Genomic DNA, 18,505 nt, shown 5'->3' with positions numbered 1-18,505 from the left:
GAAGATGTTTTCGTCACATGAATTCTCGCTCCGCTCGATGCGCTTGCGCACATCGATAGGTCGCGAGACCTAAAAATTCATTTATAACACCAATAGCTCAAACTTTCCTAATGCGAGCCCTATTGCATTTCCAATGCTTGTTTTCCCTTCTTTACATGGCATGTGTTGATTCCTTCCTTGTACTTTTTGCGTGTTTCTAACGCATGTGCCTTTTTGCACTCTGTGTAACCCGCATGGCCCTTTTCATTTTTCCCTCGTTTGCATCCAGTTTCTCCCTCACCTCCTTTTCACCCGGGTGACAGCTCCTCTTTGCATCTGACTGTCGCTCCATTTGGTAAGTCCTCCCACCCCTCCTTCTTTACCCTGTTGTGCCACATTGTGTTTACCTCTATTGTAATGATCGATGGACGATTTTACCTCCATGTCATACACTCCCATCCCACATAGCATTTGGCTTTTACCGCTCAGTGGGGGTGACGGCTCTTTGTGTGTCCACATCTGGGTGTATTCTTCCACCACCACCTTTTCCCCTGTATGTCAGCTCCTTGTTGCTACCACCTATTCGACCCTCCTGCGGTTGCCTCCCACCCCCTGTCTTTGCCCTGTTGTGCGTGAGGGGCAATTTTGCCTCTGTGGAATGCAATCATCGCGCATAGAATTTGACATTTAGCAGTCGGAGGAACTGCACAGCGATTTCCCCCCCCCCCCCCAATCCCCGTGTCGTATCTTCCTCCCACACCTCCTGAATGCTGGCTCCTCGTTGCTCCTGGCTGTTCGTCTTTCTTATTGCTTTTAGAGTCTGTAATGAATGTCCCCCCTACTGTAGACTGAACTGTCAACAAATTCATACCTGCCTACACCAACAGGCATAGTTCACAACATAGCAAAAATGTTTCAAATACACATTTGCTGTCTGTACGGTTTCGCAACTAACTTCTTTTAAAGCTGAACGTACCACTTTTTTGCAGATTGTAAGCGCTTTAAATAGCCATTACTGCTATTACTAGCTTTTAATCATACTTCAAATACCAACCTCTGAAGGATAGAAGACACAGCCCGGCAGGAAAACAAACTACTGGCTGCACATCATGGTAGAGGCGCAAACCAATCTTTTAAGTGACGGAGCTAAATTGGCGACAATTGCTAATCTGCAGCCCTCTCCCTCCCAGCCTGCTGTTCTAACTCCCTGTGCTGATCTGCTGTTCCCTTTTCACCCTCCTCTTTCTCTAACTCACTGTTCTCTTCTCCCATGCTGATCTGCTGTTCTCTTCCTCTCGCCTCATTCTCTAACTCTCTGTTCTCTTCTCCTGTGCCGATCTGCTGTTCTCTTCCACCCACCTCCTTCTCTAACTCCCTGTTCTCTTCTCTTCTCCTGTGCTGATCTGTTCCTCTCTTCCACCCCGCCTCCTCCTTTAACTCCCTGTTAACTTCTGCTGATCTGCTGCTCTCTTCCACCTCGCCTCCTGCTCTAACTCCCTGTTCTATCCTCTTCTCCTGTTCTGATCTGCTACTCTCTTTTGTATTTGTATTTGTGAGTATTTATTAAGCGCAGCCTATCGCTCCGAAGGGAGCATCTTGGCGCTGAGAAATTGTGTGTGGATGAGAATAGATGATGAAAATTCTAGATAGCGGCCATCACATAAGCATCAGATTGCTGATAGACCCAGGTCTTCAGTTGTTTCCTGAAAAGACTCTGTCTCAACCAGTCTGAGATTTAAACGCAAGTTGTTCCAGGCCCTTGCTGCTAGGACTGTGAAAGTTTTTCCGCCCCTGGTTTTGTATTTATACCTCGGGATCTTGGTAAGGTTACCACCGGAGGATCTCAAACTTCGAACGGGGTTATAGTGAACAAAACGGTTGACAAGGTATTTAGGACCGATGTTTTTTAGTGCTTTGAAAACTGTTAGTAGAAGTTTGAAGAGGATCCTCTTGTGCAGGGGCAACCAGTGAAGACTATTTAATGCTGCTGAGGCTGAGGATTTCCTGGGAAGTTTTAACACTAATCTTGCAGCCGCGTGCTGTACACTTTGCAACTTCTTCAGTGTGGACTTTTTCACTCCAGCCATCAACCCATTTGAGTAGTCGAGTCGAGAGAGTATTAATGCGACCACGACCGATTTCCTGGATGCAATGGGGAGGAAGTCAAAGAATTTTTTAAAAGATTTGATAAGTCCGAAACAGCAACCTGCCGTGATCCTGACGTGATCATCGAAGGAAAGGGCTGCATCAAATTGCACGCCAAGGTTACGTGCAGAAATCACTGCACTAGGCGGGGCCTCTGAATCTTTGGGCCACCAATCCTTAGGACGGAAGGGCAGATCTTTACCTAATGGTATAATTTCGGTTTTCCCACTGTTGCACTTCAAGTGGTTTTTGTTCAACCACTGAAATACATCTGTGAGACAATTCTGGAAACGCAGCTCTGTGTCCGTGCAGTTTTTGTCGATAGAGACGACGAGTTGGGTGTCGTCAGCGTAAGACGTGACTAGGATCCCATGGGACTCTATCACAGCTAGGAGGGGTGCCATATAGATGTTAAACAGTAATGGACTTAATATGGACCCCTGCGGTACTCCTGATGTGATGGTTTTTACGCTGGATAGATGGGGGCCCAGTACACAGATTGGGACCGATTAGTCAGGAAGGATGTTACCCATGCCAAATCTGTGTCTGTCACGCCAATCTCACGCATCCTGTCAATCAGGATGGCATGAGAAATTGTATCAAACGCTGCTGTGAGATCAAGCAGGATGAGGACGGCTTTCCTCCCCTCATCCTGCAGGAACTTGATGGAGTCGGAGAGTTCTATAAGGGCTGTTTCGGTAGAGTGGCTGGGGCGAAAGCCAGATTGCTGTGGATGCAGAATGTTATGGTCCTCCACAAAGGCTTTCAGCTCCCAGTACACTATCTGCTCGGTAGAGTGGCTGGGGCGAAAGCCAGATTGCTGTGGATGCAGAATGTTATGGTCCTCCACAAAGGCTTTCAGCTCCCAGTACACTATCTGCTCCGAGATCTTTCCTAGAGCAGGCAGGAGTGAAATAGGGCGCATGTTGGTCAGGTCTGTGGGGGATTTATTTTGTTTTTTCATTAAGGGTTTCACGATGGCCTTCTTCCATACGTTGGACACTACCCCTGAGTCTAAGGAAGCATTAATGATAGCGTTGATGTTCGGATTGACTGCCTCAATTAAGTGATGCAGTATACGAGGGGGACAGGAGTCAGTAGGTGCTCCTGATTTGCAGGCCATGATCGCTTTACGGGTCTGCTGGAGGGAGACGGGTTGAAACCTGCAGAGGGAATGATGGTTATCGGCTACCTGCTTCTGGGGTTGTAGAATGGGAATGGTCAGGGGGGGGCGGGAAATCCTTTTGAATGGTAGCAATTTTTTCCCCGAAGAAATTTGCAATATTGTTGCACAAGATTTCAGAGGGAGGGATTTCAGGCTGTAGGGCTTTGGGGTGGGTGAAGGATTTTACGATTGAGAAAACCGTTTTTTGCTTCTGGTGGGCGTCGTTGATGGCTTTAGTATAATACTCTTTTTTAGCGGATTTTATGCTAGAGAGGTATAGTTTCCTCTGCTGAACATAGAGGGCTCTGGATGCCTCGTCATATGTTTTCCTCCACTTCCTTTCTTTTATCCTGCAAAGTAGGTGGCTCTCAGTTAGGGCCTGGGTATACCATGGGGCGCTCGGTTTCCTTCTGGAACACTTCACACGGTCACCTTTAGGATTGGAATTGTCCGAGATAATTTGATTTATCCAGACATGAAAGTTACATGAGTCAACCGACACATCACCCACCAACTTAGGTGCCTGAGCCAGTGGTTGGGAGTTCTGCTTAATACGGTCGGTCACCTTTTTCCAGTTTATCGGGAAGGAGGGTTGAGAACGCTTTATAGTTAATGGGGCTTGGACTCTTTGTTCAATGACAAAGGGGATAAGACTATGGTCGGTCCAGATTTGCGGGATGGGAGGGGACGTGGACATAGTACCTAGGTTGGAACAGATACCGTCCAACGTGTGACCAGCTAGGTGGGTAGGTGCGGTCACTAATTGGGCTAGTCCAAAGATGTTGAGGGTATGTTGAAAGCAGATAGCGTGTGGGTCGTCACATGACTCCAGTTGCAAATTCATGTCTCCCATTAGAGTGAAATGAGGGTAGCGTAGCATAAGTGACCCCAGTATTTCACCCAGGGAGTCCAAGAAGGGGGTGGCATTGCCTGGAGGGCGATAAATTAGGCCTCCCGTGAAAGAGGTGGAGGGATTTAGCTTGATAGAGAAACCGATACTCTCGCTTCCTTTAAGATGGCCTAGGTCGAATGTGTGGTACGAGAAGGATTTTTTTACGATGAATGCGACCCCACCTCCTCGCCCGATTGGTCTGTCCTGCCTGAAGATGGTAAAATCAGGGGGAAGGGCAGTAGCCAAGTCGGGATTAGAGGAGTCGTTGAGCCATGTTTCAGTTATGAAAAGAGCGTCAAGGTCATGGCACATAATTAAGTCGTGTATATCTTGGCTGTGACAGCACAATGAGCGAGCATTGATGAGACCTCCCTTGAAATTGTTGCTACTATGCTTCGGGGGAGCGGAGCTTTTGGGCATCTCTATGGATGTCCAGGGGGATGTCCATTTACAAAGTGAACATGAAAAGGGGCCCCACAGTTGGTCGGTGGGGAAACAACCCTTACATGTATCACCTGTCTTGGGACGTAGTGCCAACAATTCCCCGCTATCATACCTAGTGATGGGCGGAGATTGTCCAGCATGCCCTGCACCCGGCGCGATCCTGGCGCGGACGGGCGCAGACAGGCTTGCCTTTGGCGCGCCGCCGGCGCGCCCGCTGCGCCCGTCCGCTGCGCCTCCGGGGTAAGTGCTCCATTTTGTAGTGGCCGAGGGCGGGAGGGTCCTAGCGCTAGACTGGTGTCCCTTTCCCAGCTCCTCACCTAAGATGGCGACCCCCCAGGCAGCGTCCAATCACCTCCTTCTTTAACTCCCTGTTCTCTTCTGCTGTGCTGATCTGTTCCTCTTTTCCACCCACCTCCTTCTCTAACTCCCTGTTCTCTTCTCTTCTCTCGTGCTGATCTGCTGATCTCTTCCACCGCCTCCTTCTCCAGCTCCCTGTTCTCTTCTCTTCTCCTGTGCCGATCTGCTGTTGTCTTCCAACCGCCTCCTTCTTTAACTCCCTGTTCTCTTGTCCTGTGCTCATCTGCTTTTCTCTTCCATCCGCCTCCTTCTTCAACTCCCTGTTCTCTTCTCCTGTGCTGATCTACTGCTCTCTTCCACCCCACCTCCTTCATTAACTCCCTGTTCTCTTCTCCTGTGCCGATCTGATGCTCTCTTCCACCCGCTTCCTTCTTTAACTCCCTGTTCTCTTCTCCTGTTCTGATCTGCTGCTCTCTTCCACCCCACCTCCTTCTTTAACTCCCTGTTCTCTTCTCCTGTTCTGATCTACTGCTCTCTTCCACCCCACCTCCTTCATTAACTCCCTGTTCTCTTCTCCTGTTCTGATCTGCTACTCTCTTCCACCCCACCTCCTTCTTTAACTCCCTGTTCTCTTCTATTCTCCTGTGCTGATTTGCTGTTCCCTTCCACCGCCTCCTTCTCTAACTCCGTTTTCTTCTCCTGTGCTGATCTGCTGCTCTCTTCCAACCGCCTCCTTCTTTAACTCCCTGTTCTCTTGTCCTGTGCTCATCTGCTTTTCTCTTCCATCCGCCTCCTTCTTCAACTCCCTGTTCTCTTCTCCTGTGCTGATCTACTGCTCTCTTCCACCCCACCTCCTTCTTTTACTCCAATTTCTCTTCTCCTGTGCTGATCTACTGTTCTCTTCCAGCCCACCTCCTTCTTTAACTCCCTGTTTTCTTCTCCTGTGCTGATCTGCTGTTCTCTTCCACCGCTTCCTTCTTTAACTCCCTGTTCTCTTCTGCTGTGCTGATCTGTTCCTCTCTTCCACCCACCTCCTTCTCTAACTCCCTGTTCTCTTCTCTCGTGCTGATCTGCTGCTCTCTTCCACCCTGCCTCCTTCTCTAACTCCCTGTTCTCTTCTATTCTCCTGTGCTGATTTGCAGTTCCCTTCCACTGCCTCCTTCTTTAACTCCCTGTTCTCTTCTATTCTCCTGTGCTGATTTGCTGTTCCCTTCCACATACATCCTTCTCTAACCGCACACACACATACATACAAGAGCACACACACATACAAGCACACACACAACCACACCCACCATCTCACACACAACCACACCATCTCACACACAACCACACCATCTCACACACCATCTCACACACCATCTCACACACCATCTCACACACCATCTCACACACCATCTCACACACCATCTCACACACCATCTCACACACCATCTCACACACCATCTCACACACCATCTCACACACCATCTCACACACCATCTCACACACCATCTCACACACCATCTCACACACCATCTCACACCCACACACACACAACCACACGCACCCACAACCACACGCACCCACAACCACACGCACCCACAACCACACGCACCCACAACCACACGCACCCACAACCACACGCACCCAACCCCACGCACCCAACCCCACGCACCCAACCCCACGCACCCAACCCCACGCACCCAACCCCACGCACCCAACCCCACGCACCCAACCCCACGCACCCAACCCCACGCACCCAACCCCACGCACCCAACCCCACGCACCCAACCCCACGCACCCAACCCCACGCACCCAACCCCACGCACCCAACCCCACGCACCCAACCCCACGCACCCAACCCCACGCACCCAACCCCACGCACCCAACCCCACGCACCCAACCCCACGCACCCAACCCCACGCACCCAACCCCACGCACCCAACCCCACGCACCCAACCCCACGCACCCAACCCCACGCACCCAACCCCACGCACCCAACCCCACGCACCCAACCCCACGCACCCAACCCCACGCACCCAACCCCACGCACCCAACCCCACGCACCCAACCCCACGCACCCAACCCCACGCACCCAACCCCACGCACCCAACCCCACGCACCCAACCCCACGCACCCAACCCCACGCACCCAACCCCACGCACCCAACCCCACGCACCCAACCCCACGCACCCAACCCCACGCACCCAACCCCACGCACCCAACCCCACGCACCCAACCCCACGCACCCAACCCCACGCACCCAACCCCACGCACCCAACCCCACGCACCCAACCCCACGCACCCAACCCCACGCACCCAACCCCACGCACCCAACCCCACGCACCCAACCCCACGCACCCAACCCCACGCACCCAACCCCACGCACCCAACCCCACGCACCCAACCCCACGCACCCAACCCCACGCACCCAACCCCACGCACCCAACCCCACGCACCCAACCCCACGCACCCAACCCCACGCACCCAACCCCACGCACCCAACCCCACGCACCCAACCCCACGCACCCAACCCCACGCACCCCACACACACACACAACCACACACACACACACAACCACACACACACACACAACCACACACACACACACAACCACACACACACACACAACCACACACACACACACAACCACACACACACACACAACCACACACACACACACAACCACACACACACACACAACCACACACACACACACAACCACACACACACACACAACCACACACACACACACAACCACACACACACACACAACCACACACACACACACAACCACACACACACAACCACACACACACACAACCACACACACACACAACCACACACACACACAACCACACACACACACAACCACACACACACACAACCACACACACACACAACCACACACACACACAAACACACACACACACACACACAACCACACACACACAACCAAACACACACAACCACACACCCACACACACACACACACACACAACCACACCCAAAAGTCAAGTCAAAAAGTCAAAAAGTTTTATTTGTATCGGTACTCATCAGAGGACCACAAATTTACATTTACGAAATATTAAGAAATAGTTACACGTTTCAATCAATACAATGTTAAAAAAGATTTAAGAAATTTATAAAAGTTGTAACAGACGAATTCATTTGGTGGCTGTTTGTATAATTCTATTAATTCGCTTACTCGAGAGATTCTACAAGATCGGTAAATAGGGGCAAGGAATCTTGTCCGTGCAGTAGATACTATTACGTTTGGACATACGAACAGCAAATGTTCCAAGTTTTGGTCTTCCCCCTTCACACAGGGGGCATAACAATGTTCCTCCTGGTAGCCATCGTACTGTGTAAGTTTGTGTGGGTAATGTGCCCATTCTTAACAAGGTGATTGTCCTCCTTGCACCGTGAGTCAATGAGAACCCGAGATATGGTTGGTTATGCTTATATTCCAAGGATTCTACATAGGATTTGTATGTTGACAGTTTTTTACAATGTTGGTAGTCCAATTCGTAGCTTAACTTCGGGGTGAAGCATTTTAGGAAGAGTTTCATTTGGGCTGATGTCCACCCTTTTAGTAATTCACAACCACACCCACACACACACAACCACACCCAACTACACACACAACCACACACACACACACACACACAACCACACACACACAACCACACACACACAACCACACACACACAACCACACACACACAACCACACACACACACACAACCACACACCCCCACACCCCCCACACCCCCCCACACAAACGCCCATGCACCTATCGCCCTCACTCTATCTCTGTCTATCTATCGCCCTCACTCTGTATATCTATCGCCCTCCCTCTGTCTATCTATCGCGCTCACTCTGTATATCGTACCACCACAGCATCACTCGGGGGCACCACAACATCACTATGCGCTACCACAGCATCAATCTGTGCAACCATTCAACTATTCAGTCTAAAGATGTGCTTTGTTGTGACTGGCGATGTATCTACAATCTTAGAAACGCTTTGTCGCCCAGTTTACGTATCTGAAGTGAGTAACTGCTTCCTTTCCCATATTCTGTCCTATGCAGAATTCAGAAAATGAGAGCTCAAAAGATTCAGAGGAGCAACAAAAGGAGAAGAAACAGAAGGAAAGTACAGCATATGCCAAAAAAATGGTGTTGCGGCTAGCAGGGCTAATGGGCCTTGGCGGTGCTGGAGCTGTAGTCTATGTGTTTGGTAAGTTGTTTGCACACTCTTAGTCGTTGATGGCTGTACTGCATGTGGTATGTGTGTGTAAGCACCTCTGAAGGTCGGGCTCTGCAGTGAAATTTACTGTTTTTAGAAGGTTATTACCTGCAAATCCGGATATCTGTTCTTATATAAAAGCAACCAAGGTAGAAGGCGTATAGGCATCCACATACCAAAACTATTCTCACCTTACATTGTGTTTGCAGAAGTATTCTTGAATCTTGCTGTGTGTTTCAATCTTAAGTCACTGCTGAAGAAGTTTATTCCCCACTACATCTCTAGTGAGTACCGGCTTCACTTTGATCTAAATTCATAATGCTCAAATAATTAGCTTGGTAAACGTGTTCCTTCCATGTCCTTGTGATTTGAAGCAGATGTCACTTGAGAATCTAAGGAAACCTTCATACCATTGAGAACACACTTTAGGTCAAAGTTTTTACAGCCTACTTTATCAGTTGGTAGTCTGCTTTTCATGTTTTCTGTAGAAAGATGCATTGTAGAATGACATTCTCTTCCAAAAGAGCGCCACAAAAAGCTTCCTCAAAACCTTCCCAGATTTCTTTTGATTTCCTCCACTGTGGTTTAGGCTGGTCTTGGTGATTCCAGCACCACGTAAGAAATTAATCTGTCTTCTCTCCCCATGAGCAAACCTCTGTTTTTGAAGGATCGGTAGGTCACTCTTGGACGTATGATGTCCATCCCGTCAATAATTTTTCCATGAAAATATAAAAAACCATTTATTATTATTATTATTATTATTATTATTATTTTAATTTATTGATTACATTTTTTTTTTTTATTTTAGTCTTGGAAGCCATGAGGCTCCTTCTTTAAAAAGCCTTACATGCAATGTCCAATAGTCAGCGCTCCAAGCTAGAAATGACCTTGCTACCGACATTCGTGTGCCAATGTACACCAAGCATTTGCAATGCAATAGGTCTCGCATTAGGAAAGTGTGAGCTATTGGTATTGTAAATGACTTTTTTTTTTCATATGTTAGCTTTGAAAATACATAAATTAATAGCATTGTTATTCACAAAGCCAATAGCTTGCACTTTCCTAATGCGAGTCCTATTGGCTATGGCAATGCTTGTTGGTAGCAAGCAAGAACAGTGCTGTTGTGGTGCTGAGTGATGATGTGGTTGGGCTGAGTGATGATGTGGTTGGGCTGAGTGATGATGTGGTTGGGCTGAGTGATGATGTGGTTGGGCTGAGTGATGATGTGGTTGGGCTGAGTGATGATGTGGTTGGGCTGAGTGATGATGTGGTTGGGCTGAGTGATGATGTGGTTGGGCTGAGTGATGATGTGGTTGGGCTGAGTGATGATGTGGTTGGGCTGAGTGATGATGTGGTTGGGCTGAGTGATGTGGTTGGTGTCCCAGAGTGATGTGGTGGTGGTGTCCCAGAGTGATGTGGTGGTGGTGTCCCAGAGTGATGTGGTGGTGGTGTCCCAGAGTGATGTGGTGGTGGTGTCCCAGAGTGATGTGGTGGTGGTGTCCCAGAGTGATGTGGTGGTGGTGTCCCAGAGTGATGTGGTGGTGGTGTCCCAGAGTGATGTGGTGGTGGTGTCCCAGAGTGATGTGGTGGTGGTGTCCCCGAGTGAAGGGGTGGTGCCCCCGAGTGAAGGGGTGGTGCCCCCGAGTGAAGGGGTGGTGCCCCCGAGTGAAGGGGTGGTGCCCCCGAGTGAAGGGGTGGTGCCCCCGAGTGAAGGGGTGGTGCCCCCGAGTGAAGGGGTGGTGCCCCCGAGTGAAGGGGTGGTGCCCCCGAGTGAAGGGGTGGTGTCCCCGAGTGAAGTGGTGCAGCAGTGCGAGGCGTGCCGCAGTGCGAGGCGCAGAGGTAGAGGTGTAGCCGTATAGAAATACAAACATTGCACACCAAAGGCAGCATTGCTGCTTGTCGACTGTGTCCTGTGAAGCGAATGTTTGACGATAATATTTCCATCGAGATTTTAACCCTCCCTACCCATCATCTGCAAATCAAAAGTCAAATCCATACAAATGGTTTCCCTCTCAAGACACTGTGCCCATTCCACAGAAGGCTTTCCCGTCGATTATGAGCTTCATTGGCTTTTCAGTGGTTCAAACCTCTCTAGGGCAGCCACATGGCCTACACACGTGTCAGTGTGCTTGGGGACTGCTGTAGTGTAAGGACTTTTCTATCTACTTCTAATGCATTTGTCAATTTCATCAGGCAGAAGCTCATGCTGGACTTTATTCTCAAACTGGTGCCAGCATTGGTTTTATTTCACATGTTGTAAATGAGGGTGGATGTAACCATGGGGGAGGATTACTCAAGTTAATTGTCGTCTTTTGATTTGGTTTCAAGTGATGTCATTACTGTCAGCCCACCTCCACCTCCATGTCTTTAGCTCAGCCACAGTTCACCTGTACGACAGTTGAATGGGAGTGGGGGGCGTGGCACAAATGTGAGCATTCAAAGATGATTCTAGGGTATGCAGGAGGGGAGATTTGCATGCACATTCTGGCCTTGTTATGTTACTGGCATTACTAAAAACGCTTTAAACAAGTGAACCTGTAAAGTAGTTCAATCCTGCTCTTTGCAGTGCAGACTGCAATCATAGTTCTTTTTGCATTTGTCACCCAAAGTGGGAAGGGGATGCCCAGACTTTGGTCCCGTGCTCGCTAAGCCACTGGATTCAAGCTAGTCTGGCTGATGAGGGGTGATACCCCAAAACCGGTCACAGGATGCTTATTTTCTGGTCCAGGGAGGACCTGGCTTGGCAGTTAAGGCTGGACTGTTCCCATGGGGAGAAGGGTCAAGACGGATTTGCATATGGCTGGGTCCAAACTGGAAAGGTATGGCGAGCGAAAAAAATCCAATGGATTTAACCCAGATCTGTGACTGGAGGTGAATGTTTGATTTGTTCAGCATTCCGTCCATCATCTATCTGTTCTTTTTGCCTCTGACAAACAAGGCAAACAGAGAAGGGGTAATGGATATCGTTCGGAGTTACCAATGCTGTGTACATCATTATGGGGCGAGCAGTGGACAAATATAAAACTTCTCCCTGTGTACAATGCTGCTCTCTGGCTAACTTTTTCTCCCTTACTTTCAGGTAGTAATGCGGTGGACGAAGAAGGACATCGGGTAAGGGCTCTGAATGCAATACCAGCTTATATCTATGTCCTTTTGAAGATGTATTCCTTGGAAATAATCCTGAATGCCTTCTCCACCTGTGAACTCAGTCTCACAAATCTCTAGTCGGGCTGAGAGTTCAGATGCCTCATAGGATGTGTTTTGTGTTATAAATGTGGGTGTGGGGCGTTAAAGGGAGCTTTGTTAATCCTCAAAGTAACATGAGTCATGATTTTACACTGGCTTCCTGCCTCGCTAATCTTACACTGGCCACTTCTTAAGGTGCTATGATGAGTGGCACAGGGCGTGGGTGAGCTTTCTGCCCACTGAGTTTATACTAGCAGCGGGATTAAAAAGATGAATCGGACTCGATATTTTTGTCTACAACCAGGAGGAACACCTAGCCACGTGCAGCTTCTGCTAATGCACATTACGCAGACACAAATGAGTGTGTTCTATCCTGCAGAGCTTACAATGGCACGTGCCATGTATGCACATAGGTGAGTAGAGCTTAATGTCTGCCAAGCTTATAGTAAGGGTGTCCAGCTTACATTAAAACACATCATATAGGCACCAATATTCTGAAACTTAGCAAAAGTTCTACGTGAGTGATTGAGGCCTCAAGGACTCTAAAATATAAAGCGATGCACATCATACTGGCCACAGCTGAAATTTAGATCCAGGCTGTTTTATGCGTCCTATTGGTTACAGCAAGCACATTTATATAATAGCTAAAATTATGAACTACAGTGAAAACCAGCATACTTCCTTTCTACTGGCTCTCAAATAGGGGAATGAGCTTCATTTTTTAGGTAGAGCCCAGAGCAGCGCATGCGCTGCTTGCTCGACTTTTAGTGAGCGGTAAAAAAAAGTGCTACCAGATGGTGCCATGGCCGGCCCAGAGCTTGAGTGCATGTGGGCGGGCGCGGGCTGGAACACTTCTCGCCCTTTCCTGCCTGTTTTCTGGGCATCGCTCATTCTTTCATTACTTGTCACTTTTATGTGCATTTCTCAGTCTTTCTTTGCTACTTCACTGTGCATAACTCCTTCCTTCTTATTCCTTCTTTGCTGCTTTACTGTGCGTTTCTCATTCTTTCTGCCACTTTCATGTACTTTTTTCATTATTCCGCAATCTTTCTTTGCTGCTTTTTGAACTTTTACAATGATTCTGTGCCGATCTTCTGGGCATCTGCCACTCTTTCTCATTCATTCTTTTCTGATCTTCTGTGCTTTTGCCTTTCATTCTTTAACATTTTTCTCTGCCCTTTTCACTCAATCCTTGCTGCTTTTGGCTTATTTTAGTCTCAGCTCTTCTCTTCGAGTTTCAAACTCAATAGCTCTCCTAACTCCTCTTCTTCCTTTTACTCACTCTTTTGCTCTTCTTCCTGCCCTTTTCCTGAATTTGCGACCTTCCCTGCTTCCTCTCCCACGCCACACTCCCTTCTCTGTTTCCACCAGTTACTTAGCCTAACCCATAGCCCCAGAGACCCCGCTCCTAATTCATGTCTGCCGCAGCGCCAGACCCCTTGCTTTCACTCCCCATCACTGCTACGTCTCTGCTTCCCTCTCCTCACCCTGAGCCTTAAATGCACCTTCCAGTGCTGCTGCTACGCCTCGGTAGTCGACTGCAAAGGTGCCCTTCCCCTGTTCCACCTGGCACTTTTCCTGCACCTTCCCACACCTTCACACCATCCTCACATGCACTGCACATAACACTCACCTCTCCCTCGGCCACGCACACCTACACACCACTCCCCACCCCTCCCTGTTCTGCCTTCTCCTGAACAACACCTCCCTCAATAAACATTCTACTGAAATATGGAACCTGCTGCACGACCACACATTGAAACTGCTCTTCCTCACAAAAACCTGGCTGATTCTATCGACATTACCACACCTATTCCCCAGGCACAAGGTTATAAGACAGGACAGAATTAACAGACCCAGCGGAGGACATGTCCTTGTTTTCAAAGAGCTCATCAAGTGTTCCACTGCCTCAGCTAGCACCAACAGCACCATGAATAGGTGCAAACGTTTTTATTCACACAACTGTTGCAACACATCAAGTGAAGTTTTTGTGTGCTGTATTCTCACTGAAGAAGGAAACTTGAGTACATGGCACTCCGATTGAAAAACTTGTGTTTCAATTCTTCATTGAACCTTCTTAGCCTAAAAGGCAGAGCTTCTGTCTAATAATCTGAAGGTTGTGAGTTCGAACCTCTTAGTGGGCATGTGTTTTGCGATATAAGTGTTTGCATTTTGATAATTCTCCAGGCACCTATTTTAGGGGATACTTAACATTCTGTCTACTCCCAGATTCGTTTTGCATCCGTTTGTAGTTTGTAAATTAAACATAAACACATTATACTTTGGCAGCTGCGTTTATTGGCTGTAGTTGAGATCCTTCTGCATTTTCTGTTTAATAATGCATTGTAAATTATTAAGAAGGTACAGTATGGTGCTGGTTTTAATTGGCAAGTTGTGCACACTATACCTTAATTATTGAGCACATCTGTTTGCTGCACAGCTGTTTGATCTAAATAGGTGGGCATCCTGGTTGAGTGGCGGGATGCGATAATTGAGTGAGGTTAATCGGGCATTGGGTCATCCACTAAAGAGTAAGTGGAGCATGGAACCAGTCGTATCGGCCACAGGAAAGACTGTCCTCACTCCTGAAACTCTCTCGTACCCAGAGCCCAGCACGCACCCTGATTTAGCCGCACACTCTAATGCCCACTTTCTAAGAGCAGCTGGTGAAAGTGAGTGTAATGTACGGTGACCACCTCCCTCCAGAGACACTATTTCCACTCCCGGACTTTTGTCTGATAGCCTAATGTATTATGGGTATTGTAGTCTTGTTAAGCTTCCACTGACCTAATTACACTAACACACCTAAAATGTAGTTGTTTTTAGGTTAATGTAAATGTAATTTGTACTTGTAAAGCGCACTAATACCCCAACTGGGGTGTCCTGGCGCTGTAACGCATACCGCTGTGGAACCCTTCCTGGCTTTTCCCTGTGAAATGTCCACTCCTGGGCACCCCCAAGGTGAAGCCAGGCATCCCAGCGCTGTTAGGGCCGTTGTGGAGATTAAGCAAGCTATTGCCCAGAGTTGCAGAGTGGGACCCATGATTAGAATAGGCACTGAGGCGAGAATTATCAGGTCCGAGGAAATTGAGCCCAAGACCCGCTGAGGCGGGAATTAGAACCCTGGTCCCGTGCCAGACCTCTGCATCATGGTCTGCTGCTCTAACCATTGAGCCACACTTCTCCACTAGGTGAATAGTTCAGGACTAGAGATAGTGTCTGTTGTGACCTACAGTGCGGTAGCCACCCTATTAGTACTGTACTTTTTTTTTGAAAACACATTTTTATTGATAGATCACATAAAAAGGTCGCAGACCCCTGTACCCCAGAGGTATCTGCAGGACACCAGTATACATAAACCATAACGTAATCCATCATTATGTTCATAATCAATGCATCGGGATCAATGTACATAACTCAACTTTCCCCTTCCCAACTCCCATCCCCCCCCCCCCCCCCCCCCCCCCCAACCATCCCAGACTCCATCCCACCCGGATCCCCCCCCCCACCCCCCCTCCCCTGCACGGTACTCAACCTGTCCTGTCCTCTACACACACACAGTCCAAACCAGAGCGGACTCAAGCTTCAAGATCAGGGTCTGGTTCCACTGGTGGCTCCAACCACATACCCCTATAGTCTGCCCATCTTTTCCAAATCTTGAAGTCCTTGCTGGGACAGCCCCGAGCCAGGAATATGGGTTTCTCCTTCCCCATACAGAAATCTAGGCCCCTCTTCCACGCTACGGGCGATGGGGCCTGCGGGTTCTTCCAGGCCCTTGCAATGTCTCTCTTGGCCACAGTGAGACCTAGCAAGAGCAGGTGTCTCTTATATATGTTGCTTCCCATCCCCTCTAGCACATGCAGCAACCCCAACCGCGGCGTGCGCGGGAGCACCCAACCCAGCGCCTCGTCCAACCCATTCCAGACGCCATTCCAGATTCTACTCAACCCTTCGCAACTCCATACTGTATGAAAGAAGGTGCCCTCCTCGTGTCCACACCTAGTACAGTCTGGGGAACCAATCAGGCCCGCCCTCCAAAGCTTCTGCCTGGTATAGTACATCCTGTGAAAGTATTTGAATTGTATCAAACGAAGACGGACCGATATGGCCGCCCCTCTGGGACCTCCCATCGCCTCATTCCAGTCCTCCTCCTCCAGCTGCCCCACCTCAGCCTCCCAGGTTTCCTTAAGTGTCTGCAGATCTGAGGAGTAGTGTATGATCAGGGACTGGTAAATGCGTGAGATTTTCTTTGTGTCTATGTTTCCCATAAAGACTCGGGCCTCTAGTGGGCTAAACTCGGGAAGGGACGTCAAGCCCCCCAGATCTGGGGCTAGGGCATGGCGCAACTGTAAATACCTGAAGAACTGCGTGCGGGGCATGTGAAATCCTGTGCTGAGCTCCTGGAATGACTTAAGCGTTGTTCCTGACATAACCTCCCCCAACCGGGAGATACCAATTGCGTCCCAGCCTGAAAACCCGGAGAGGGCCGCCAAACCTGGTAAGCGGCCGTTGCCCCTTAGGGGGGTTTCCTCAGTTAGGGTCTGCCACCACCCCATCTGCCGCAATGCCCGTTTCCAGACATCAAAGACCACTTGTGTCGCCGGCGGCAGGGTCTTGCGCCCCCTCGTCTCGTATAGCCATGTGTGGAGCGTACGTGGTTCCATCAGTAGCCTCTCGTGCGTATGCCGTGTCGCTCCTCTCCCCATACCACCAATCATTTAACACTAATAAATGGGACGCCTGGTAGTAGGAAAGAACATCTGAGGTCGCCAGCCCCCCACAATATGTTGAGCGAAAGCATTTGCGCAACGCCACCCTAATCGATCCTCCAGCCCAGAGGAATTGCCCAAGGGCGGAGTCCACCTGTTTAAACCAAGAGGGCTGGATCGGGTACTGGTGATTTTGTAGCTGATACAGCAGTCTGGGTAGGGCCACCATTTTAAAAATGGCCGATCTGCCATAGATGGTCAGCGGCATCCGGGACCATACTTTAATGTCCACTTGGGTCCGTTCCCAGACCGGCTACATTGCGCTCCCACGCGACTGCCGGCATCTCTGTCAAAAACACTCCCAGGTATTTAAGGCCTCCTGCTGCTTTCTGCAATTCTGATGACCAGCCACCCAGCGTCGGGCCACCCCCCAGCACCCAGAGCGTAGATTTGCGGGGATTCATGTAGAGGCCCGAGGTTTCGCCAAAGATTTGCAATATACGCAGCAGGCGGGGCCCTGATCTGTTAACCCCTTGCATGCTGATGACGAACCCCAGCCGTCATGCACTACGGTGCTCGTGTGCTGATGACGGCTGGGGTTCGTCATGGCCCGCCCCTGTTCATTTGTTTACAGCACAGGGGCGGAAACGGGCCAGCAGTGAAGGGGTTAAGATCCGTCAAGAAAAACAGGACGTCATCCGCGTATAATGCGATGCGGTCTGACACTTCCTGCGACCACTCAAGCCCCCGCAACTGCGCATCGATCCGGACCCAGGCCGCCAGGGGCTCCATGGCTAGGGCAAATAAGTATGGAGAGAGGGGACAGCCCTGTCTGGTGCCCCTCTGAATGGCAAATTTTGATGACACCGCCCCCACCACTCTAACTGAAGCCGTTAGCTCGGTATACAGTAACTTCACATGAGGCACAAACACCGGCCCTAGGTTCAGGCGCGGCAAGAGCGAGAACAGATACGTCCAACTGAGGGAATCGAACGCCCTGTCCATATCAGCCAAGAATAACGCCGCCTGTGTCCCAGAGGACCGAACCACCGCGACATGGGCTCTCCTGATGTTGTGCCGAGTTGCCCGCCGGGGCATGAACCCTGCCTGATCAGGGTGGACAAGATCGGAAATATACGGTAGCGATCTATTGGCCAGCGCTTTGGCCAAAACCTTGGCCTCCACATTCAGTAGAGAAATCGGGCGGTATGATGCGTAGCGCTCAGGGGGTCGACCCGGTTTGTGAAACACCACCACCTCGGCATGCCTCCAGTCCAGGGGTAGACTGCCCTGTTCCCTAGCCTCCTCCACCACTGCCCTGTAGTGGGCTCCCAGTTGCAGATGAAATTTCTTAAAGAATTCGCTGGGGAAGCCATTGGGGCCGGGAGCCTTCCCAGTGTTCAGTTCCCCAAGAGCCACCCCCAATTCATCCTCTGTCAGAGGCCTGTCTAGGC

The 18,505-nt window shown here is 49.7% G+C and overlaps 1 protein-coding gene across 1 annotated transcript in view; it reads left to right on the top strand.

The window, feature by feature from the left end:
* The window catches only part of TIMM50 (translocase of inner mitochondrial membrane 50), a 395,791-nt gene that overhangs the window by 47,091 nt on the left and 330,195 nt on the right, over nucleotides 1-18,505 (top strand). Inside the window, exons 2-3 of the mRNA XM_086938707.1 lie at nucleotides 9,000-9,147; nucleotides 12,236-12,267. Of these exons, the coding sequence (XP_086794833.1) occupies nucleotides 9,000-9,147; nucleotides 12,236-12,267 (180 nt within the window). The remainder of the gene's footprint in view (nucleotides 1-8,999; nucleotides 9,148-12,235; nucleotides 12,268-18,505) is intronic.

Source organism: Lissotriton vulgaris, chromosome 9, assembly GCF_964263255.1.
Source record: "Lissotriton vulgaris chromosome 9, aLisVul1.2, whole genome shotgun sequence".
Lineage (NCBI taxonomy): Eukaryota > Metazoa > Chordata > Amphibia > Caudata > Salamandridae > Lissotriton > Lissotriton vulgaris.
Note: the sequence above shows the minus strand (reverse complement) of the source record. Positions and strands in the feature narration are given on the sequence as shown.